The 25,063-nt window shown below is 43.4% G+C and overlaps 2 protein-coding genes across 2 annotated transcripts in view; one reads left to right on the top strand and one right to left on the bottom strand.

Moving 5' to 3' along the window:
• LOC139199573 (alpha-2-macroglobulin-like) overlaps window positions 1-25,063 on the top strand; it is a 286,525-nt gene that overhangs the window by 29,509 nt on the left and 231,953 nt on the right. The window lies entirely within an intron of this gene.
• LOC139200520 (trace amine-associated receptor 13c-like) lies at window positions 11,139-12,161 on the bottom strand. Its single transcript, XM_070829833.1, has one exon. It carries the CDS (start codon window positions 12,159-12,161, stop codon window positions 11,139-11,141), a length of 1,023 nt encoding a protein of 340 aa, XP_070685934.1.

Here is a 25,063-nt window from a genome sequence, read left to right as displayed (position 1 = left end):
CATGCTCTTCCTGTTATTACATGAACATTGGTTTATGTTAAGTGTATACTTGTGTACTTGTATAGCACTTGTGTACTTGTGTACTTGTATAGCACCTTTCTAGTCATTTTGACTACTCAAAGCGCTTTTACATTACATCCTCATTCACCCATCATTCATATAGGAGGAATCTAAGTTGGATGAGACTATTCTTTCACACACATCCATGCACTGAAGCTATGCTTCAGGAGCAAGTTGTGATTCAGTGTCTTGCCCAAGGAGACTTTGACATGCTGACTTATAGGAACCACTGAACTTCCAGTTGAGGGACGACCCACTCTACCTCTGAGCCGCCCCAAAATTTACAAAATTGTCTCACAAAACCCTTGCTTAGTGGTAGAAATTCTCAACATGTTTACATTTTTAATGTTAATGTTTGATGATGACAAGCCTCAACACTACAAAACCCCATTTAAGATGCTTGACAAATAAAATCATGTTAATCTTAAAGTGACTTATTTATATTTTTCCTTTCATTTGCAGCTTGAAGACTGATGTGCTCTTTGTGAGCCCATTAAGATTTTGAATAAACCCCCACTACATAAAGATACTGTATATGTTAATCAATCAATCAACCTTTATTTATATAGCGCCAATTTATAACAGCGTTATCTCAAGATGCCTTACATAAAGAGAAGGTCTAGACCAAACTCTTTAATTAAGAGAGAGACCACAGGAACCTGAGAGATGAGAAAAGCAAAGAAATGCTCTGGGGAAGATAGCAAGTTAGTAACAGACATTAAGCGGACATGAGACATGATGATGGAGAGGAAGAGGAGGATAGAGGAGCCCAGTGCATCATAGGAGTCCCCTGGCAGTCTAAGCCTATAGCAGCATAACTAGGGGCTGCTCCAAGGCAGCCCTATGTTGTACAGTAAAACTCCTCCGAGTCGGACCAGTCCATTTCCTCAGCTGGGAGGACAGAAGGGTCAGAGTGGGTGGAGCCCTCATTGTCAGACGACTCCTCCATAAGGGGAACAGTCAGGGAAGAGGCAAGACCAGTAGGACGGGGACCTCCAGATGGTGCCGTAGTGTTGGAGGGCTGGTCTGGATGGTGACGGTGAAAGTTGGCGATGAGGTGCGGATCAAGGATGTGGCGAGCAGGAACCCAGGACCCCTCTTCAGGACCGTAGCCCTCCCAGTCGACGAGGTACTGGAGTCCCCTCCCACGACAGCAACGGCGGACAAAGGCTTGAGCTGAAGGGCAGGAGACCTCTCTTTCCAAGGCCGGAAAGAGCGGAAGCTGATGGCCATAAGCACATTGGAAGGGGGAAAGGCCTGTGGCAGAGCTGGTTAGGGAGTTGTGGGCATACTCCACCCACAGGAGCTGCTGAGACCAGGAAGATGGATTCTGAGACACCATGCAACGCAGGGCTGTCTCCATCTCCTGGTTCATCCTCTCTGTCTGCCCGTTGGACTGGGGCTGGAACCCGGAGGAGAGACTGGCAGTGGCTCCCATCAGGCTGCAGAACTCCTTCCAGAAAACTGAAGAGAACTGAGGACCCCGGTCAGACACCACATCAACAGGGAGGCCATGCAGGCGGAAAACGTGGAGCAGGACCAGCTGAGCAGTCTCCTTGGCTGACGGCAGTTTGGGCAGGGAAACAAAGTGGGCCATCTTACTGAAGCGGTCAACCACCGTGGGGACTTTTCTCCCATTAGAAGGAGAGAGGCCTGTGACAAAATCCAAGGAAATGTGAGACCAGGGGCAATGAGGGACTGGAAGAGGTTGAAGACGTCCTGCTGAGGCCTAATGGGAAGCTTTATGCTGGTTGCAGACGGGGCAGGCCTTGACAAAGTCATGGATGTCATCCCCCAAGGTGGGCCACCAGAAGCGCTGGAGGAGGACGTCTGGGAACCCAGATGGCAGGTGAGTTTGGAGGTGTGGGCCCAATGCAGAACCTCCAACCTCAGGGCTTCCGGGACATACAGGCAATTGGTCGGACAGGTGCTGGGACAAGGCTGACACTCGGTGGCGGCCCTCACTCTCTCCTTAATATCCCAGGTCAGGGTGGTGACGACACAGGGAGGAGAGAGGATGGTAGCCGGCCCCTCAGCAGAATCCTCTCCTTTCTGGAACTGCTGTGATAGGGCGTCAGGCTTGGTGCAGCCCAACTGCATCGGCTCAGACTCCCCCATCTGCTGATCAGGCGAGCAGGACAGACTGGTGGGGGCCGTTCTGGAATGGACTGGTGTCCGAAGGTGGGAGGCACCCTGACGCCTCTCTCGTCTGCGGGACTGAATGCGGAGGTCAATCTGTATGGTTAGCTCGATGACCCCATCCAGCGTTGTTGGAACATCATGGGAGACCAACTCATCCTTGACGTAGTCGACCAGGCCGTGGAGGAAGGCGTCAACCAGAGTGGCAGTGTTCCAGTTGCTCAGACTGGCTCTGGTGTGAAAATCAAAAATCAGGAGGAGCTGATGAGAGCGTGGAAGCAGCAGTCTGGGTGAGGAGAGATGTTAGCTGCTGAAGATGACTGGCTAGAACCGCTAGTGCTTGCCCTTTGGCCTCAGCCGCCTGCTTTGCCTCTGAGGCAGCTGTGGACATCATTGCCTCATGCTGCTGGAGGACATCCTCTATCCTCTTGAGGCGGCTCAGGGGAGAGGGATTATGTGCTGGGTCCATGACTGGCCAGATTGTACTGTCAGGGTGTGTGGTAGGACACAACAAAGCACAACCACAAAGGAAGAGTGGTAATGTCTTTTAATCTCACTTGAGGAAGCCGGAGCGATGACACACAGCCACAGGCAGACGAGAACCAGGAAACACACAGGCAAAACTCGTGGTCAGGGACAGAAGGCTGTATTTTACTGTTGGCTGTAGATTACCGGGGCAGAGACAAGGAGGGATAGTCAGGGGCAAGCAGAGTCGAAACCGGGAGACCAATCCAAAAATACTGGTTTGGTGATGAGCGGAGATGAGACACAGCTGGGAGCAACAGGTGGAACTGATCACGGTAGATGAGGGGGTGTGGCAAGGTGGTGAGAGAGACGGAGGTGAGTGGGAAATCTCACAGCAGGCAGGGGAGCAGCAGAACAGACTGTGACATAAATAAATAAACAAATAGGCAAAATAAATATAAATAAATAAATTTGCATGCTGTTGGATCGTAGCAAGTGGTGGGAGGGCTGGAGGTTCTCTTTATGCTTGCTTGCAAATGCAATTTCTGCAAAAGAATTTCTGTAATGTTGAATGTAAAATCAAAGAATAAAGTGGAGTCAGAGGGCCTCCATGCAGCCTCTAATAAATACTCCTTTCATGTCAATAAGCTTATAAATAACAACCATCTGCCAAGTTTCATGAAAAACAGTAGTCTTGAATTCACAAGTGGCATAGGTTTGAGGAGTGTGCATATGTGTGTGTATGAGCAAATCCATCAAGCTAGCTGGATCATAATACCTTTGCTGCACAGGCCCTTGATATTATCTTATTTATACTTACTTTATTCATACTTACTTGTATACTTTGGCCGAAAATAAAACAGTGAGGCTACTGTCAGTCATTAAAGGGACTTTGTACCAAAAAATTAACATTTAGTTATATGAGAAGCCTTGATTTTCAGTAAGTTATCAATTTCCTGAACATTTTGTGGTGACAGTGTGACCCACCTTAACTCAGCTACCTGACATCCGTCCATCAATGACTGTTAGCAGTGTGCTGTGTTTGTGGTTTTTTGATACACACACTCACCCATTAACACAGACACTCAAACTGCCATCTTTATACATCATAGTCGCACAATTATTAGGATCAAGCGAACCCACCCAGTCGATCTTGACTTTGGGTCGATCCATGCAGGTGCAAGGTAGCAGTGAAAATGTGGAATGTAATTTAATTGATTTGGTACCAGTATCTCTTCAGCAATTATGGCACTACAAGGAGATTTTGGGCTCAAATTTGGAGAGATGATCAAGTGATTAATGTACTATGTGTAGTATTTTGAGTTTACCTTGAGTGACCTGGAGTGCAATTCAAGATATCAAACTCCTCTCCATGAATAGCAGCTTTCATGAGCACAAATGGCCCATAATTGGCTTTAATGCAATTTTCTTCCTGACTAAGATAGCAATTCTTCTACTCAGAGTAGTAAAAGCAGTGAGAAAAGTGAGATTGCGCCACGAGCCCACTCTTGTGGCAAATACCTGAAAAAACCTGAACGTTCACCAAAAACTTCACAAAGCATGGATCCTGTTTAGTTTGACAGCCCAGAATTCTTTACCATGAGATAGGGCATCTGATAACCAGTTATTCCACTTTCCAGTGTAAATCAGTTCTAGAAGGCCAGAAGATTTTGGGTTTGTTTGGCCTTTTCTACTTTGTCTCCTGCCAACACAGACAAGCCTGACAAAGACGAACTGAATAAGGGTCATGGGAATTCATCCATTCATGACTCTGTGAAATATAGGAGCTTTGTCCCTTGTGTTGGAAAATTTGTTGCCTTATTAAGTTTCATTTAAATGATAATGAGTAAATGGGCTGTATTTGTATAGTGCCTTTCTAGTTATTTCAACTACCATTCACACATCATGAATCTAATTTGGAGGAGACTATTCTTTCATACTCATTCACACACTGAAGCCATGCTTCAGGAGCAAGTTGGGGTTCTGTGTCTTGCCCAAGGACACTTCGACATGTTGACCTATAGGAGCTGGGGATCGAACCCCTCACCTTCTGATTGAGGGACGACCCACTATACCACTGAGCCACAGCCGTCTACAGTTGTAATGCCCTTGTGTGGGGCATGAAAAATGAAAAGAGCGCCGATGTATAGAATGTTTTTGCATTCCCCTCTCATCTTGGGCCCTCTGTAAATTGGTACACTTGCTAATTTGCCAAGATGGGGTGTTGACATGATTCTTGGATATGATATAGCTGGGAAGAACATTTTCCCAACCGCTGGTGTGACTGAAAAAGTGATCTTTGTGTTTCTGCTCCTCCCGCTGTCAGCTTGTCCTACGCACACATGCAGCACAAACTTAGAAATTTGGTGATGTGATAGATTTGTCTGACTCATTCCTGGGTTCTAATCCAATCTAAAATCCAGTGCTCATCATCCTCACAAGACTCACTCAAACGTTTTCATCAGGAAACATGAAAATCCATGATGAGAAAATCAGGCCCTTATAAAACAGCACGAAAGATACACTTTCCCAGCTGGTGGTCACCTACTTGTTTGATATTGGTTTTGCTGTCCCCAGTTACAGTGCATAAAGCTCTCTTCATCTTTTCATGCCTACAGTTGATAAAATGCCATGTTTTTGTATAGACATGTAAATTCCTAAGCCTGAAACAAAGGAACAGGCACTGAAACAAAGAAATGGGTGCCAAAACTCCCTCGGATGTTAGAAACCTAAACTAAGTGGGAGATTTGGCCTGGATTCAAATCACGGGGTCTCATTGGAAGAAACCCACCGAACTCCCAGAAGAGCCCCACGATGCGGCCATGACTTCACCAAAAATACAAAACCAACCGAAGCCACACCACCTTTCTACTTTAACGCAAGTTGCTACAGGACGTGTTCGCTGATCAGATGCTAACCCTAGGTAACAGCCATCCCCACACTTGCTGGACGAGCAACCAGCTGTTCTTGGGGAGTGGTCAAGCAATCTACTCTTCATCCCTGTTGTTCCATAAAGACCCAGTTCAGACCACTACTCAACGCCTGACCATAGAACAACCACACGTTAGTCTACCCATTTCCCTTGCTTTTCTTGTCGCCTAGCTCAAGCTAACTTTTGCTTCTTGTATCCAGTTTGTGACCACTCCGCCCGCTCCGGTTCAAGTTTTACCAGTTTTGAGTTCGAGCCTCGGATATTGGATTTATGACTGCCACACGCCACCATTCATCCGCAGCCCTTGGTCCCTCTCCAACCCTGGTTGCCAGCTAAGTAGTCCCTCTCTGCTTGGTCCCATATATTCTTAGCTCTGTCAGTGTCCGCTGCGGTGCATTGTTTGTGTTTTTCCCGCGCGTTCATTCCGACTGTTGGGCCTAGCTGGCCTACATGTAACTGGAAAAGCCTCACAAAGGAACAGGCTTGAAACAATGGGTAATAAAATAAACGAGCGCCAAAACTTTTGTCGGGCGCCGCCTCCAATAAACCCAGGTAGGGGCTTGGCCAGGATCCAAAACCATGAGTTCTCATTGGGGGAAAACTCCCCAAATCCAGGAAGAACTCACGGTACAGCCATGACATGACTGAAGGCTAACGCAGCGACTCAGTGGACCCTTACCTCGCCGCCATCCGAACCATACCCCAAACCTGCCAGGCGCGCCAGGATTTACACACACTAATCGCTCATGAAGCAATCCCAAGTAAGAGGTTTGTGTCTGGGCAGAGACAGTTAAGCTAAATTGCCAGACCGCCATGTCCCGTTATTAAGACTGTGTGTTTTGCTGCTGGTGTTGTTTTCTGCGTTGTTTTGTGCATAAGCCCACGCAGGTGACTTTGTTGTTGTGGAGGTGTGGGCTGGTTTTGAGCTCAGCTGCAACAGGGAGAGTTGCAGGAGTGGCCCAGGAGATGGCACAGGAGAGAGGTGATCAGCACCAACACACCTGGACATTCATTGTAAATTGCCTCTCTCCCTACATATAAGCAGTAGCACGCCGGGGCCAGGAGGGAGACCCGGGCAGAACAGGAGCCCCGACCACGACTGAACACCGCCCGAGTTAAAGGACTTTTGAGTTGGGAAAATAAAAGAATTGAGTTGGAACTGCGATCTGGTGATCTTTTATTGTGGGGGAATCTACGGAGACAAGGTCTCATGTTACAGTTGTGTTTATAACCAACACGTGGAGAGTCAGTAAACGTGAGTTTATCAGTTAAAGGACCAGCGCCACCATCGGTAAACAGAGTTCACTGATCGAGCCGCTGAGTGATAAACACAGTTATTGTGCGCTCCTGACCAAAGACCATCTTTGCAGTGTTTTTGTTGAATGCTTTCCTTTCCTCTTTCTTCCTACTAACCCACATTACATTTACATACATACACGCATTCCTACCGTTCCTTATAGGCATGGTTGGCGCCATTACAGTCTAACTATAGAGCTCAGACAGTCGCCATTACACTCTTAGCAGTCAGCCCCTAGTGTTTAGGCTCATAATTACCGTCGTTACAACACACTCGGCAGCATCCTGCCCCTAGTGTTAAGACCAGTAATTACAGTCGCTATTACACACTCAGTAGTGCCCTGCCTCTAGTGTTCAGGGAAGTGACTACAGCCTCCACTGTACTCTTGTTCCCTCTGTTCAACTCTCACGGGCTCGTCCGCCATCTTGGAGTGGCGTACTCACTTGCGTGATTACGTCACCATCTGCTGCCTCCTCCTCGCCCCCCCCCTTTCCTTCTCTCTCACACACACGCTCTCCCACACACGCACACGCTGGATGCTTGTATATATATATCTTGCTTTGAGTGTTTAATAATTTGTACTAATAGCTGCTTTTAGATTGCTTGAATAGTAGATGTTTATTGAAGGAGTATTATTGATTACAAATCATTGTGTTGTTATGCATTTAAAGAGTAGTTGTTTGTGATTATTGTGCATATATGTTGTGGTAATCGCTGGTTAAGATAGTCAGTGCTCGGATTCATGCCTTCCTGTTCGCTTGTATAAATGTAAGATAGTGTTTTAAACATCAACATTTTAAGTGAATTCTTTTTGAGACTGAATTCCAGTTTGGTTAGTGGTCCCTGATACCAGGGTGGTGCCCCGATATTATTAATTTGATAATTTTAGTGATAGTGATAAGTACGCAGATAAGTGTTAAATCTTATTGATGATCACTTCATTCTTCAGCTGATAACCAAATCTGCTCCTTCCAGTGCCCAACACGACCTTGGTTATACCAGGTCTGAGTCTGTGTCCTGTTCTTTGTATTTGCCTTACCTTGCCTGAAACTATTAACACTGTCATCCCTGTTAAAGTGTAATTCCCTGCCCAACCTGCCGAGGTCTCCATCACAGACGCTTGCCCTGTTTCCTGCTGGAATATTGTCTTGCTTGTGTTTGACTTTCCAAATTGTAAATAAACACTTTGAAAACCAGTAATGGAGTACCGTGTGTTTGTCGTCTGCACTTGAGCCTATGTCCAATTCCGTAACAAAATTACTGGACCGCAGAGTCCCATTTATAAAGATTGTGTTTGCTAGGTACACACAACACATTTGCTTAAGGTTAGAAAGTCCTTTAGGTATCCCTCTCCGGGAGGTCAGCCTCTGTGTTAAAATCGCCCTCTCTGGCGACACCTCATAGCTGTTAGGTTCTGTTAGACTTAGGGAAATTAACCAAATGGGGCTTTCTGAGATGGAGGGTAGTTTTCTTGTTTAGGTTAGCAAAAGAACGTCTGGAGATCTCAGCGTGAGGTCCGAGAATCTCACCAGGTAATTGAGGGTGGAGACCAGTGGGTAGTTCAAATAGGAAGGGCTTATTCTCCTCTGCCCTTCCTCTACCACGTCACCAGTGGTAAAATCTCAGGTTTGACACTGCTGGGGGCAGCCCATCTGTTTCCAATAGGAAATGACTTCTTCCCTTTTGTTGTCGGTGTCAAAGTCTTTTCCTACCTTGCTAGACCTTCCCCAGCTTCACGCTACAATATATATATACATTGTCTGTCTGTATTATCCCATGCAGGGGATTTTGTTGTGTTAACAATCCACAGCGCCAAGATTGGTGAAAGAGTTCACAGGTCAACTACTGAGTGATAAAATAGACATCTTCAAACCCTCTTCGCTTTGCTTTGAGTGCTTTCCTTACTGTTGTGAGGAACCGAGCTGGCTGGACCCACAATGCAGACTGACACAGGCTAGGGTTGGAGAATGGAAAGTTTATTGAACAGAGCACAAGGAGAAAACCGGGGGATGCAGGCTGGTGGAGTGAGGGACTGAACCGGTGGTGGAAACAAAGGAACCAGACCGTAGAGGAGACCAGGAGGGAGCAGGCTGGAGACAGGGGAGACAGGGCCAGGGAGGAGACCAGGAGGGAGCAGGCTGGAGACGAGGGAGACAGGGCCGGGGAGGAGACCAGGAGGGAGCGGGCTGGAGACCTGGGGAAACAATCAGACAGGGCCGGGACGAGGGAAGGAAGCAAAAAGGCAAACGCTAGGTAATAGTGATACAAGGAGCCGTATGTAACCACAAGGGAAACAGAGATACTGGCAGTGAGGGAGAGAGTGAACTGGGCTTAAAAAGACTGGGGAGGAGTGGAGGCTAGATTGCTGATGAGGACCAGGTGAGTGATTACTGCAGGTGTGTGGAAAGATGACCCTCCTGATTCCACTCCTGTGACAGACAGGGGGAGACAAAACACACAAGAAGGAAAGGGACAACACACAAGAGGGAAAGACAGCAGGATCATGACACTAACCTGCACGTGTACATGCACACACACACTTCCAGGTATCATTAAAGGCGCAGTTGGTGCCATTGTACACTCAGCAGTGTTCTGCACTCCTTAGTGTTAGACTGGTAAATTCCACTTACCATTGTGCTCTCGTTGTCACTGTTCAACTCTGTCTCTGCCTTGCCCCCCCCCCCACACACACACACTGTATGCTTGCCTGTATCTTTTAGAGTTATTAGTAATTTGTACCAATAGCTGCTTGTAGATTATTTGAATAGTAAATGTTTGAATTAGATGTTCAAATGAAGTATTATTGATTACTGATCATTGTGCTGAGTTAAATAAACTCCTTTATACATTTAAAGAGTAGTTGTATGTGATTATTATGCATATGTGTTGTAGTAACAGCTGGTTATGAGTGCTCATATCAAATAGGGAGAGTGTGTGTGTACATGTGACTAGGCAGGAGGAATGTGAGATGGAGGACCATAAAAGGTGAGAGAGCCCAAATGGTGATGGCCAGACTCCCTGGGGTGTGGGGCAGAGGTAGACAAAGGAAAGCTAAGTGCTGTAGCTGTTAGCTTAGCTTTGTCTCTCAGTCGAGGCCTATTGTAAACTGTGTGTGTATGTAGATAAAGGTGCAAGGTTAGAGGAGAGGATGGTTAGTCTGTAGACCCTGTGTCTGTGTCAACTTAACCTTATGGCTGCACAGTAAACTACAACACATCTCAATAACCAAACTCAATGATCACTAAAGCAAATCAATACATTAACAAGGTTAAACAATTGCTTAGCCATGTATGGAGTAATGCTATGCTATTTATGCCCAATTAGAGTTTACCAGTCCTTAAAAGGGGAGAAGAAGTGTCCTTCAGTGTGCTGCTTTCTTAGCCTGTTGGTGGGCCAGGCTGGAGGAGGTGTGGTTCTTGTGTTCCTTGCTAGTTAGCAGCTCGGTGCTAACTTGCTGGTGTGCTCCTGTTACTCTGGTGATCAGCTGGCGGACTCTTGGGTCCTACCTGCTGGCGCTGATCTGCTTGGTTCAGGCAGGACTTCATGTCGCTGCCATGAAGAAGGTGGTCTGCTCTGGTACAGGCCACACTGAGGCGGAGATCCTCAGGAATGTGAGAGACCCCTGGCAGGAGGGATCTTCTCCAGATGAGCAGGCAGAAAGAGAGCTGGTCTCCTCCTCAGGAGAGGGGTCCGAAAGAGAGTATAGTTAAAACTGATCTATAATTTATTTTCTCATTCATTGTTGCTTTTTCAAACTCAGTGAAATTCTACAGTCAGCTATGCACAAAAAATGTCTGCATGTGAAAGTCTCTCTGTCCGTGTGTTACTGGACACACACTTAAGACACAGTGCAAAATATTTTAAAACAGCCCTACATACCAATTAAAAATGTTACTATTAATGATTCATGAAGAAACAGTATAATATTATATACAAGTTATCATTGAAAAGTGTTTTCAAATACTGAAAAAACTGACCAAATGACTGATCAAAGATTTAGTGTAAAGGTAATCACACACAGAGACTAACATGAATTAGGGTCAGAGGAAAATAAAGAAGGATGTTGGACAAAATGTACCACTGCCACTGTAATACAACAACAGTTGCACAACAGAACATCAAAACAAAGACATTTCTGTTCCCGATGGAAATGCATGTTCAAGACCTTGTTTCAAATGTAGCTTATTGAATATTATCAAATAGTAGAAAATAGTCAAAAAAAGGTAACATTTTTGAGTATCTTTGTCATTTAACAATTACATTCATGGTTGAGGAATTTGAACTAAATATTTTCAGAGTGACAATACAATAAAAACATTTTTTGAAGCAGGGATAAAACAATGCATAAATAATTGGATTTAAGGATGAATTGAAATAACCTAGCCAGACAAATGCCTCAAAGATGGCAGCAGGTGTGGTGAAACCGATGTAAGCCTCGATTATAGAATTTATAAAAAAGGGCATCCAACAAATGATGAATGCACCAAGCACAATACCCAGAGTCTTTGCAGCCTTGTGCTCAGACTTGTTAATCAACCCACCTCTTCTTCTGTTATTTGCACACTTACTCATATCTTCCACTTTTCTTACATGCTCTTTCGCCACAATGAATATTTTAGTGTACAGACAAATAATTAAAGTGCATGGAAAGAAAAAGGAAGTAACACTGTCCAGGATTCCCCAAAGGGTGTTAAAGAGTAGGTTACAACTGCCAAGGCAGTTTATTGATGTCAGGTAGTCCTCTAACCCAGCTACGTTGGCCTTTGAATAAAGTAGTCCAAAAGAGTAGGCAGCAGCCAGTGCCCAGCTGCCACAGACCATAATCCAGGCCACTGATATTGTCATTTTCCTAGAATAATGCAGAGGATTGCATATTGCTTGATGCCTGTCTATAGCAATGCAAACTAGGTGGAAGATAGAAAGAGTGGTGAGAAACATATCAAAACTGGAGTGCAGCTGACAAAGGGTATCACCATAGAACCAGCAGCTGTGTATGGTCCGGATGGCACTGAAAGGAATCACGAGAACACCCACCAATAGATCAACCAGAGCAAGAGATAAAATAAGTACATTAGTGGGATTATGCAACTGTTTAAAATGACTTACTGACACAATGACAACAGAGTTCCCTAAAATGGTTACTAGCATGCCTAAAGCAAACAAAAAATAGAGGGCAAATTTGGTCCCCACATTGAACTGTGTACTAACACAAGAAAAATTAGCACCTGGAAAACAGTACTGCTCTTGAGAAAAGTCATCAGTCATCATAAACCCAAAGAAATATGCCACAATCTCAGCAATAACCGAACAGAACCCCAATAGAGAGAGGTCCATGGGAGGAACATGCTGAAACCTCTGTCTTGTAACCAAAGACATGGTGTAGAGGCCACCTACAAATCACCTGATACACCACTGTAATCCAATCAAAAGCCTGCTATTAACATATATGCTAAACCTTTCAAAAAACATTACTATACTATAATTTTTGCAATGTGCACCACAATAGCCCAAATAACAATTCACAGTTTCATGTAGAAAATAATTCTCTTGAGCGATTATGTACTATTGTGACATAAAGTACTAATACATAGAAACATCAAGTTCTGGAAAGTTGAAGAACACTGCATATTGAATTGAAAGAAGAAAATAAGAAAAATCTCATTTTATTAGATGCTGAATGGATGGATAAATTACACATAAATCAAACGAAGATAGATAAGAAGCATAAAAACATGAACAACAAAATCTTAACTAAACACTGAACTCAAACCAAAAACTTGAACCATTCTCCAAATCTAACATGTACTAAGAGAAGCGACCATGTTACACCACTCCTTGCTGTATTTCAGTGGTTTGTTGTTTCAGACTTGACTTTAAGATTTTACTGCTTATTTTTAAAGCCTTGCACGGTCAGACTCCTGCCATAGTTGTGAGCTGCTATCTCCCTATGAGCCTGATTGCTGCCTGAGATCCTTGACATTAATGGTAATCTTGCTGCTTAAGGCCCCTCAGCCAGTGAAGTCCCTGCCCGGAGATCTCAGGCAGGCAAAGTTAGTATCCTCTTTTAAATCTCTTCTTAAGACTCTCTATAATCTCATGGCTTTTTCGCTGGTGACATTTGTTGTACTTTTTATATTTCATCTTTTTATATGTTAAAGGTCTCATATCATGGTCATTATTAAGTTCATACGTATATTTGGAGGTCTATCACATGGTTAATGTGTATCACATTATAATCATTTCATTATCAGACTTTTTTGTCATTAGGTGTTTGCTAAGTGATGAGGGAGCATTGCATGTTTGCCAGGGTGCTGGATGTAAAGCAGCTTCAATCAGGAATACCTGTAGCACTGTAGGTGATAGTATGTGTGACAGCAATGGTCCTTCTACCTCAAGCAGTGCTAATATCACCATAACAGCAGAGAGGAATAGAAAACATGAATTCCAAAGCTTGACACAGAGATTAAGATAAAAGTTCTTGTTCATTTGAGTTACAAAAGCAGGAAATCAGTCAGATTTTGGCGTAACATTCCCAAGGGAGAGGGGGGACATGCTCCGAAATCCTGCTTTTGTCCACCTACACTGTTTTTTTAATCCAATGGAACGCTGTGGTAGCTGTTATGGGTTAGATATTCTAAAGTTGGGTCCACTTGACCAGTCTATCTTGGTGTACACCAGTGGTGGGCCGCCAGGGCCAGCAAGGCCTTCTCTGCTGGCCTAAACTCAGAATCACTGATTTACGTTTTAATATTTTCCCATTAATCATTTTAGATTATTCCTAATAGTCTATGCTCTTCATTTCATAGCGCGTCTCTGGGCTGGGGTGCTTCCAGCAGTGTATGCCTAGATTAGAGCTTTTATCCAATCAGATTTCAGCCATCATGTATTGCCAGGGTCAAAGAAATCTGCCCTGAGGCCTCCAGAATCAAAAGTGCAGGCGCCCGTAGCTTAAAATACATCGCAATGAAACTGTTGCTTTAACCAATCAGATTTCGAGTTGGTGACCCCAGGGCCTTCTAGCAGGCGTACGATGACGTTAGTATTTTCACGTCCTCTGATTGGATGGTCAGAGAGCTTAGCCAAAGTGTTAATAGCAGTTTTTTTAACCCACAATGGCTGACGGAGGAGAAGATTTGGTCGCAGATCTACTTAGAAATCCATTTTCAAGGCAGACTTTCCAAGAAAAGCTGGACATTTTGAGGAAATGCCGGCCCACCCCGAAGCTAGCAAGCCTGTCCCAGCCGGGAAAAGGGTTCGTCCGCCACTTTCAGGTCAGCAACTACGAGCGGTACCCTCGGCTTACAGGTTCCGAGGAGCAAATTGTATTGCTGATAATGCCTGGTATTGACTACTGAACGACTCTGTGTTTGGAGCCGAGTCAGTGGTTAGAGTGTTTGGTGACTTGTTGAATTCTTTTAATTTGGTTTCTTGCTTTAGTGATGTCATTCATTCTCGTCACATGAGATACCTGTCTGCAATGCAACGTCCTGTTATACTGCCTTTCTGTATAATATTGATGGTTTCTATAGCCGTGACGTCATAATGATGGTATTAAGAGGTGGTTTGATTCAGGTAGGACACCACTGAAGGCCCAGGTGTAAAATGAACAGCCCGCCACTGGTGTACACCAATGATACACTTACAATTACACTCAAAATTATTCAACCTCCATTGCAAATTAGATGTACTGGCAAAATTTACAAACTCAAACAATACCAAATAAAATAGTTCAACACAACTAATATTACAGATGGTTTCTCCAAATTCACTAGAATATGCCACTTTCAATGACTACTTCAGTATTAAACTTATCCAATCCCTTCTTGACATCCATCTTTGGTACACAGTAGAGCACCACTTTCCTGTTATGACCTACTGCAAATCAGTAGAAGTTCTCCTGAAAAGATTGTAAAGCGTTACATTGGTCTGAAGTGTTAAACTGGTTCAAATTTTACTTACAGAATAGGGACTACTGTGTGTCAATTGATAATATTAAAGCAAACAAAAATAACATGTGGGGTACCATATTGCTAATTTATTAGTCACATTCCTATTGTCGGTGCTATAGTTGCTGTTAGTATATTGTTTGCTGTTTGTTTTGTCTCTCTTTGTCTCTGTCTCTCTCTCTGTCCAACCTCCACCCAACGGACCCTGACAAAGAAGCCGCCCACATCTGAGCCTGGCTCTGTTTGAGGTTTCTTCCCATTAAAGGGGAGTTTTTCCTGTTGCCTAATTACTGTTGCCTAATCATGGTGGGGATTCTTGAATCCTTAATTTTGAATTCCTGAATCGTTGGGTCTCTCTCTGATTAAAGAGTTTGGTCTAGACCTGCTCTTTATGTAAAGCGTCTTGAGATAATGCTGTTATGAATTGGCGCTATATAAATATTGATTGATTGATTGATAGCTGAAAGCATTGCCTGATGTACTACTTTTGAGGACTTTAGGAACCACCAGTAGGCCTGCTTTCTGGGAGCGCAGTGCTCTAGTGGGGAAGTAGGTCACTCTGAGCTCTTTAAGATATGATGGAGCCTGACCATTAAGAGTCTTGTAGGTGAGAAGAAGGATTTTAAACTATTCTGGATTTTACTAGAGGCCAGCAAAGGGAAGCTAGTACGGGAGAAATATGATCTAATTTCCTAATTTCCGTCAAGTACATGAGCAGCAGCATTCTGGACCAGCTGGAGAGTGTTTAAGGACTTATTGGGGCAGCCTGATAGTAAGGAGTTGCAATAGTGCAGCCTAGAAATCATCATTCATAGACAAGATGGGCCTGATTTTAGCAATGTTATGTAGATGGATGTAATGTGGTTCCTTTTATGCCAATGAAGGGTTTTTCATTGTTTTATTCAAATCCGTTTTTATGATGCAGTCATCAATCCGACCAATCTAACCAATCAATCAATCTTTATTTATATACTATCAATTCATAACAAACATTGTATTAATTTCTTCACAAAGACAAGAATTATGTACAGCACAAATAATGAGACTTATATATAGACCCTTTCCAAAAAATTAGAATATCATGAAAAAGTTTATTTATTTCCATAATTCCATTCAAAAAATTAAACTTTCATAGATTATAGATTCAGGGCCCACAATTTAAACGATTTCAAGTATTTATTTGTTTATTTTTACATAATTTGGGCTTCCAGGTCATGAAACCCACGAAAACAGGAATTCAAAAAATTAGAATACTGTGAAGAAATCACCATTTACTTCTCAGTTTTTGCAGAAAAAAAAGAAAGAAATTAGGATCACATCAATCAAAATATGGTATTTTCGAAACGATATGTCAATCTTCAATACTTGGTTGGGAATCCCTTTGCCTTAATCACTGCCTCGATGCGCCGTGGCATTGATGCAATCAGCCTGTGGCATTGCCTGGGAGTTATGGAAGCCCAGATTTAATTGATGCTTGCTGTCAGCTCTTCTTTGTTTTTGGGTCTGGTGCCCCTCATTTTCCTCTTGATAATACCCCATAGATTCTCAATGGGGTTTAGGTCCGGCGAGTTGGCTGGCCAGTCAAGCACTGTGATGGCATGGGCATCAAACCAGGTTTTGGTGCTTCTGGCGGTATGGGCAGGGGCCAGGTCCTGCTGGAAGATGAAATCTGCATCTTCATACAGATCCTCAGCAGAAGGAATCATGAAGTCCTCTAAAACATTCTGGTAGACTGTTGCGGTGACCTTGGATTTAAGAAAGCAGAGTTTACCAACACCTGCACTGGGCATTGCACCCCAAATCATGACTGACTGTGGATATTTCACACTGGACCTCAAGCAGCTTGGGTTCTGTTCCTCACCCGTCTTCCTCCAAACCCTTGGACCTTGATTCCCGAATGAAAGGCACGCTTTACTTTCATCGGAAAAGAGGACCTTGGACCACTGGCCAACAGTCCAGTCCTTCTTCTCCTTGGCCCACCTCCCGGATGTGTCTTAATGTGGTGGTTTTTGAAGCTGTGACTCCCGCCTCATTCCACTCTTTCTGGATCTCTGCCAGATTCTTGAATCTTCTCTGTTTGATAATCTGCTGAAGCCCACGGTCATCTCTTTTGCTAGTGTATCTTCTCCTGCCACTTCCACTAGACTTTCCATTGATATGCTTGGACACAGTACTCTGTGAACAGCCAGCCTCCTTAGCTATGAACTTTTGTGGCTTACCCATCCTATGGAGGGTATCAATGATGGTCTTCTGGCCAGTTGTCAAGTCTGCAGTCTTCCCCATATTGAACTGAACTGAGACAATTGAACCAAACTGAAGCAATTTAATGACACCTGGGGAAACCTGTGCAGGTGCTTTGAGTTTAGTAGATGATTAGTGTGTGACACTCAGTTTAAAACATTCATGCCCCGCAAAATTTGGGCTGATTTCTCCACAGTATTCTCATTTTTTGAATTCCTGTTTTCGTGGGTTTCACGAGCTGGAAGCCCAAATTATGTAAAAATAAACAAATAAATACTTGGAATCATTTAAATTGTGGGCCCTGAATCTAAAATCTATGAAAGTTTAACTTTTTGAATGGAATTATGGAAATAAATAAACTTTTCCATGATATTCAAATTTTTTGGAAAGGGTCTGTAACTGTTTGGTGTGAAGCATGGTGGGAGGAAGCTTGTATAAGATATTTTGCTCTGTAGTTATATTGACAATATCATAAGTCATTCATATTATTTCAGTGATAGCTGTCTGTGAGTAATTTATAAAATGTGTATATTAATTTGATACATGTTAGACATCATGTATTGACTGTTTCTGGTTCTCGAAATCAGGGTCGACCCAAAAGTGAAACAGTTCTATAAAATCTTTACTGATAAGTTAGTGTAGTTAAAACTGATTTATAATTTATTTTCTCATTCATTGTTGCTCTTTCAAACTCAGTGAAATTCTACATTGAGCTATGCCCAAAAAATGTCTCTCCTCTGTTTGTTTGTTACTGGACTCACACTTGACACAGTGCAGTGTTTTAAAACAGCTCTATATACCAATTAAAAATGTTACTATCAATGATTAATGAAGAAACAGTATTTTAATATAGTTAGGCAAAAGTTATATCATTGAAAAGTGTTTTCAAATACTGAAAAAGCTGACATAAAAGATTTAGTGTAAAGGTAATCACACACATAGACTAACATGAATTAGGGTCAGAGGCATGTATGAGAGCACCATGAGTGGACGAGCCGCAGACGCAGGTAGCCGCTATGGTAGCCACTATGGTAGCCGCTGGTCACTGCTCCTGTTTGACGGAGATGAAAAGAACTATGAACTATGGGAGACGAAATTTTTGGGCCACCTTCGTTTGGAAGGGTTAAAAGACATTATTCTAAATGAGCCCACCGCTGAAGAAGCAGATGAGCTGCTGGAGGATGCGAGAAAGAACGCTGAGGCCTATGCGGAGCTAATCCAGTTCCTGGATGATAAAAGTTTGTCGCTGGTGATGCGAGAGGCAGCCGGTGATGGGAGAGAAGCTCTAAAGATTTTGAGAAACTACTATCAAGGTAAAGGAAAGCCGTGTATCATAAGCCTCTACACAGAACTGACTTCACTTCAAAAGTCAGGAAGTGAAAGTGTGACTGAGTACGTGATCCGGGCAGAGACTGCCATCACGGCCTTAAGAAATGCCGGTGAGACATTAAGTGATGGACTATTGGTTGCTATGGTTCTGAAAGGTCTGCCTGAGTCCTACAAACCATTTGTGATCCATGTCACACAACGCGATGAGACTATATCTTTTGCTGAGTTTAAAACAAAGCTACGGAGCTACGAGGACACGGAGAAAATGCGCACTTCAACCACAGATGATAACGTGATGAAGGTGCGCACACTACGTGGAGCTGGCTGATGGCACAAGGTGCGGAGGCGTAGCAGAGTGCAGAGGTGATGTGGAAGTCTGTCTGATCGACAGCAGAGGAAGACACCTGAAGACAACTCTGAGGCAGGCGTTGTACATCCCATCCTACCCACAAGACATTTTTTCTGTGAAAGCAGCTACTGCCAATGGAGCCACTGTGATCTTCAAGAAGGGAAAGGACGTCCTGATCCATAGAGACGGTACAAAATTTAACATTCACGTACACAACAGACTATACTATTTGCACACAATAAATGATGATGAATGTGCGGATCAATGTAAGGTGTGTCATGATGTACAGACATGGCATGAGATACTGGGACACTGTAACTATGATGATATTCAGAGGTTACAAAATGTTGTAGATGGTATGAAAATTAAGGGTTCAAGAAACAAACCTCCACATTGTGAAGTGTGCACTCAGGGGAAGTTTTTTCAAATCAGAAACAGAGATCCTGATGGGAGAGCTAAAATCCCCCAAGGGCTAGTTCACACAGATTTGGCAGGACCAATCCACCCAGAGGCCAGAGATGGGTACAGGTATGCACTTTCATTTACTGATGATTTTTCCAGTGCAGTGTTTGTGTATTTCTTAAAGAGCAAAAGTGACACAGTACTAGCTACAGAAAAGTTTCTGGCTGATACCGCCCCTTATGGCAAGGTTAAATGTTTCAGATCTGATAATGGTACTGAATTTACAGGAAAAGGTTACCAGACCTTACTCATTAAAAATGGGATCAGACATGAAACATCAGCACCTTATTCGCCGCACCAAAATGGCACTGCTGAGCGCAATTGGCGCACACTTTTTGAAATGGCAAGATGCATGCTAATTGAAAGTGGATTGCCAAAACAATTGTGGACTTATGCAGTCTAGACTGCTGGTGTAGTAAGGAACAGGTGTTTTAATAATCGCACAGGGCAGACACCATTCCAAATGCTGACAGGGAGACGGCCCAACTTGTCCAGGATGCAACCATTTGGAGTGTTTTGTTTATAGACAAGATAAGAGAAAACTGGATCCAAGATGTGACAAGTGTGTTTTTATCGGGTACGACAAAAACAGTCCTGCATACATTGTCTACTTCCCTCTCAGTAAGAAAGTGCAGAAGCACAGGTTGGTTAAGTTTGTAGCTAGAACAGGTGTAGAGCAGCAGACACAGACCAACATAACACCTGAGGATGATGACATCATACAGCACAGGTCCAGTAGTCCGAGCTACCATGTTACAGCAGAACATGAACCTGAAGTTAGCCACCACCAACCACAGACAGTTAAAGTCAAGTGTGAGTCTGACATATGTGCTCTAGAGGGATATCTTTTAAACTCAAGGCCCGCGGGCCACATCCGGCCTGCGATACAATTATATACGGCCCGCGAGATAATTTCATGTGACTATTAAGAATGGCCCGTCGGTAAACAGGACTCCCACCTCTAATACTACAAATCCCACAATGCACTGAACAGCTGCCGCGCTAGTCATTAAGCCATTAAGCTAGCCCCCCCAAAATAAATGGCTAAACGAAATGTGGACTTTGAAAACAGAGACTTTCAAAGCAGGTGGGGGGCAGAGTTTTACCTGTTTGTCGATATCGGAGGTAAATCTGTGTGTCTTGTTTGTAGAGCTGATGTGGCTATAATTAAAGAATATAAATATAAGACGACACTATGAGACAAAACATCAGGATAGTACAGAAAATAAAAAAATTATTTAAAATTCTATTTATTTTATTGAGGAAAAGTTGTTGAAGTTTGGCTGTTTGCATTCATATTTCTGGATAAAATATAATATTATATTATATACTATAATAAAAGAGTCACTATTAGAGTCTTATATATGGCCCGCGACTTAGACCAGGTTTTAAATTTTGGCCCTTTCTTTGATTGAGTTTGACACCCCTGCTCTAGAGAGAGGAGGCAGCCGGACAGATACACAGATTGCAGTGTGTCTAAATATATGTCCAAGGAGGAGACTGATCAAGTCCAGAGTAACATAGATTACTGCTATCGAGTGATGTGTAACATACCTGTTTCATTCACAGAAGCTGTGACCTCAGATAAGTCAAAGGAGTGGGTCAAAGCAATGGATAAGGAAATGCATTCACTTAGAGAGAACAACACATTCACCCTAACCATGTTGCCTGAGGGTAAGAAAGCAGTGGGGGTTAGATGGTGTATGCTATTAAAACTAATGTTGACGGATCTGAGGTGTACAAAGCCCGTTACGTTGCTAAGGGATACAGTCAAAAGATGGGTGTGGATTATGAGGAGACATTTTCTCCTACAGTGAACATGACTAGTGTCAGAATTCTGATGCAGAAAGCAGCACAGGAAAATTTGATCTTGCACCAAATGGATGTAAAGAGAGCCTACTTAAATGCACCCATAGACTGTGAGATCTACATGGAACAGCCACAGACAAAATCAGGCTGACCACTGTGTTTACACAAAGGAAACAAAACATGAGAAGGTGATCATTGTAATTTGGGTTGATGATTTAATTATTGCCACAAGTGACGAAAAAGCCATGAAGGTTACAAAAGACATGCTTACAGCAAGATTTCAAATGAAGGATTTGGGCAAACTAAGACATTTTCTTGGCATTGATTTCGACCAGAGTGACGACTGTGTAACAATGTCACAATCAAGGTATGTTGGTAATATCCTAGAACGGTTCGACATGCAGGATTGTAAACCCAGATCAACACCCTGTGAACAGAAATTAAATTTCACTGATGATGCAGCATTGATGGGTGATGTTAAAAAGTACAGAGAGGCAGTGGGCAGCCTTATTAATTTGACTGTCTGTACACGACCTGATTTGAGTTTTGTTGTAAGCAAGCTGTCACAGTACTTTTCTGAACCTACTGAACAGCAATGGGGTACTGTTAAACATGTACTGAGGTATCTGAAAGGTACAAGTGACAGGAAGTTGTGTTACAGAAAACGTGACGAGAACATGGGTATACAAGCCTACAGTGACGCAAATTGGGCAGCTGATGTTAATGACAGACGAAGTACAACTGGATATTGTGTAAGCCTAACCCAGGCCGGCACTTTAGTGTCGTGGAAAACTAAAAAGCAGCCCACAGTAGCACTTTCCACTTGTGAGGCAGAGTATATTGCTCTAACCGCAACCATTCAAGAGTGTTTGTACCTCACACAGCTCTTAGGCGGTATTGATAATCATCTGTATGCGCTACCCAGGGTGTATGAGGACAATCGGGGTACAATTGCGTTGGCTAAGAATCCTGTCAAAAGACAGAGGTGTAAACGTGGATATAAAGTATCATTTCATACGGTCCATTGTGATGATGGAAAAGTAACTTTGGAGTATTGTCCCACTGACCAGATGGTAGCGGATGTGATGACTAAACCCGCAACAAAATTTAAGTTAATTAAGTTTGACAAGTTTATGTTTGGAGATAACTAAAGAGAAGAAAAAACCTGGAAAAGGTGATGTCAATGTGTTTACCTTTTTGACTGAATGTAAATGTTTTGACATAATAATGTAAGAGAACACTGGTGTGGACTAAACAAAGAAATCCCCAAAACAATGATTTAATAAACTAAAAAAACAATAAATGAAGCATAATAAATTTATACAAAGACACAAACAAACCAGATTAACACAATACAAATGAAACCAAAATATCAAACGAAAATTACTAAATCTATCGTTAAGCAATCAAACAAAAAAAAGAGAACTTAAATTGTGAAGGTGACCTTCATCATAAGGCCCGTGTCACGAGGCATGGGCGGCCACACATTTCCAAATGGTGCGTGACACTATTAGCCTTATCTTGCAAACGGGTCCAGGCGACGGTCAGCCGCCCTGAACCAAGGCAGAATCCTCTCTGCGCTGACCCCACGCCGCAACGGAACCAAAAACGAAACAGAAAGAAACCAGAAAAATGCAAAAATAACCAAAACCAAAACAGCAGTGTAGTCCAGGGAGTGGCGATAGCAGCGGGCAGACAGTTGCTCCAAGCTGCTATGAACACAGATGTAAGGTTTAGCTGATTAACAAAATGAAATAAACTTAACCTAGTGTTGGGCTTCACTAGAAGCCCAACACTAGGTTAAGCTCTCCTGATCTTTCCTGAAGAGGAGAGACCAGCTCAACTCAGCTAAGCTCTGCCTCAGTGTGGTCTGTCCAGAGCAGCCACCTCCTTCATGGTAGCGACACAAGGTCCTGCCTGAAGTAAGCAGATCAGCGCCAGCAGGCACGACCCAGAGTCTGCCAGCTGATAACCAACAACAAGAGCACACCAGCAAGTTAGCACAGAGCTGCTAACTAACAGGAACAAAGGAGCGACCGGATTCCTCCAGCCTGCAACCACACAGCAACGGACACGAACCACACCTTTCCTCCAGCAACAAGCTGAGAAAGCAGCATCCTCAAGGACACTTCTTCTACCCCTTTAAGGACTGGTAACAAACTCTAACTGGGCATAATTAGCATAGCATTACTGCATACATGGTTTACCCTTGTTAATGTATTGACTTGCTTTAATGTTCATTGAGTTTGATTATTGTGATGTGTTGCAGATTACTGTGCAGCCATTAAGTTTAGTTGATGTTAGCCTACAAACTAACCATCCTGTCTTAACCTGCACCTTTATCTCTCTCACACACACAGTCTGCAACAGGCCACTGAGGGACAAAGCTAAGCTAACAGCACTTAGCTTCCTTTGTCTCCTCAGCTCCACACCCCAGGGGGTCTGGCCATCACCATTTGGTCTCTCTCCCCCACCTTTGTGGGACCCATCTCACATTCCTCAGCCTTATCTCACACACACACACACACACACACACACACACACACACACACACACACACACACACTCTTCATATTATTGTTAGTTTAGTCATAGAGATTTAGTTAGATTGTTTGATTGATTTTGTTTCTGCAACAGCAGATGTCTTTAATACCTACTCTGCTTCAGCTGTACTTGTACCAAAGTACAAGTCCTTAATGAGTAACAAATGATGTCCCTGAATTTTGCTCTGTTTTAATAAATGTTTTAATACCTGCTGTCTCCTTTAATGTTGTACAAGTGTGGACACTGCCAACCTCTACACTGTCAAGAACTCCAAAATCCTTCAGCTAGCTATCAATGTGGTAATTTTGGTAGTAATTATTAAATTAATTATAAAACATAATTCCAAATTGATAGTTTAGTATTTTTATGAGACTAAATCAATTAAAACGGCTGTCTTTTCCTCGTTTTTCGAGGTGGTGCCCCAATCGAGGTGGACTTTAATCAAAGTTCATTTATTTTAATAATTATTAATTATCTTTGATAATTATTAATTAGTTCTGATAGCCAAATTGAACATTACCACTTGTCAAAGCACAACACTAGTTTAGAATACAAACAAAAGAAGAATTATATCTCTACATACCGGCGCAGCAAACCCCCAAGCCACTGTGGCAGGGTACTTACATGGGAGGAAAAGTCGGGGTGCCCCAATGGGAATCACCAACACACGGTGGACGCACCAAACAAAGGGGCTGCCACGCCAAACCAGTCCCCACGGGAGTCGGTGAGAAGCGGAAAAGACCCGTACTGCTGCCACAGCCCTGAACTTAAAGGTTCACCTGGCACTGCCCCGCAATCAGCACCTGCGCCCAGCCGGCACAGCACCCAGCAGCGTCAAAAAGGGGAACAACCCCCGGCCACACAAAGCAGGCAAAGGTGCGCAATGCTACGCAAAATTAAATGCATGTAGCACATCAAAATCAATTGCATGCAGCACATCAAAATTAAATGCATACAATAACATGACCACAAGGGCACAAAATGCAGCACACTCATTAGGCCCAGGGATGAGACACCTCATCCTGCCACACTATAATGCTTTTTTTGTCATCCAGCCCCAGTCATGTCTTGCTCAAAACCTGCCGTGAAGAGAAAAGTTGGCGACAAGCACAGACAATTTCAGGAAAAGTGGGAGACAAAGACGAAGTGTCTTATATGCACAGAGAAAGTTGCGGTGCACAAGGAATACAACATCAGACGTCATTACTCAACTAGACATGCTGAGGAGTATGCAAAATACCAGGGAGATGAGAGAGAGGACCGGGTCGCCAATCTTAAAACATGTCTACTGAGGCAACAAGATTTTTTCAAGAAAGCAAGCAAAGAGAGTGATGCGGCAGTCGAAGCTTGCTACGTGGTGAGTGAGATGATTGCTAAGGCAGGAAAGCCATTCAAAGACGGCGAGTTAATCAAAAAGTGCATGTTACAGGCTGCAAGTATAGTCTGTCCGGAAAAGAAGGCTCAGTTTAGCAACATCAGCCTTTCAGCCA

The sequence above is a fragment of the Pempheris klunzingeri genome, chromosome 4, assembly GCF_042242105.1.
Source record: "Pempheris klunzingeri isolate RE-2024b chromosome 4, fPemKlu1.hap1, whole genome shotgun sequence".
NCBI classification, from domain to species: Eukaryota; Metazoa; Chordata; class Actinopteri; order Acropomatiformes; family Pempheridae; genus Pempheris; species Pempheris klunzingeri.
Note: the sequence above shows the minus strand (reverse complement) of the source record. Positions and strands in the feature narration are given on the sequence as shown.

Bases quoted from the DNA above. Each gene is read 5' to 3' on its own strand.
- LOC139200520 (XM_070829833.1), bottom strand. From the start codon at position 12,161: ATGATGACTGATGACTTTTCTCAAGAGCAGTACTGTTTTCCAGGTGCT.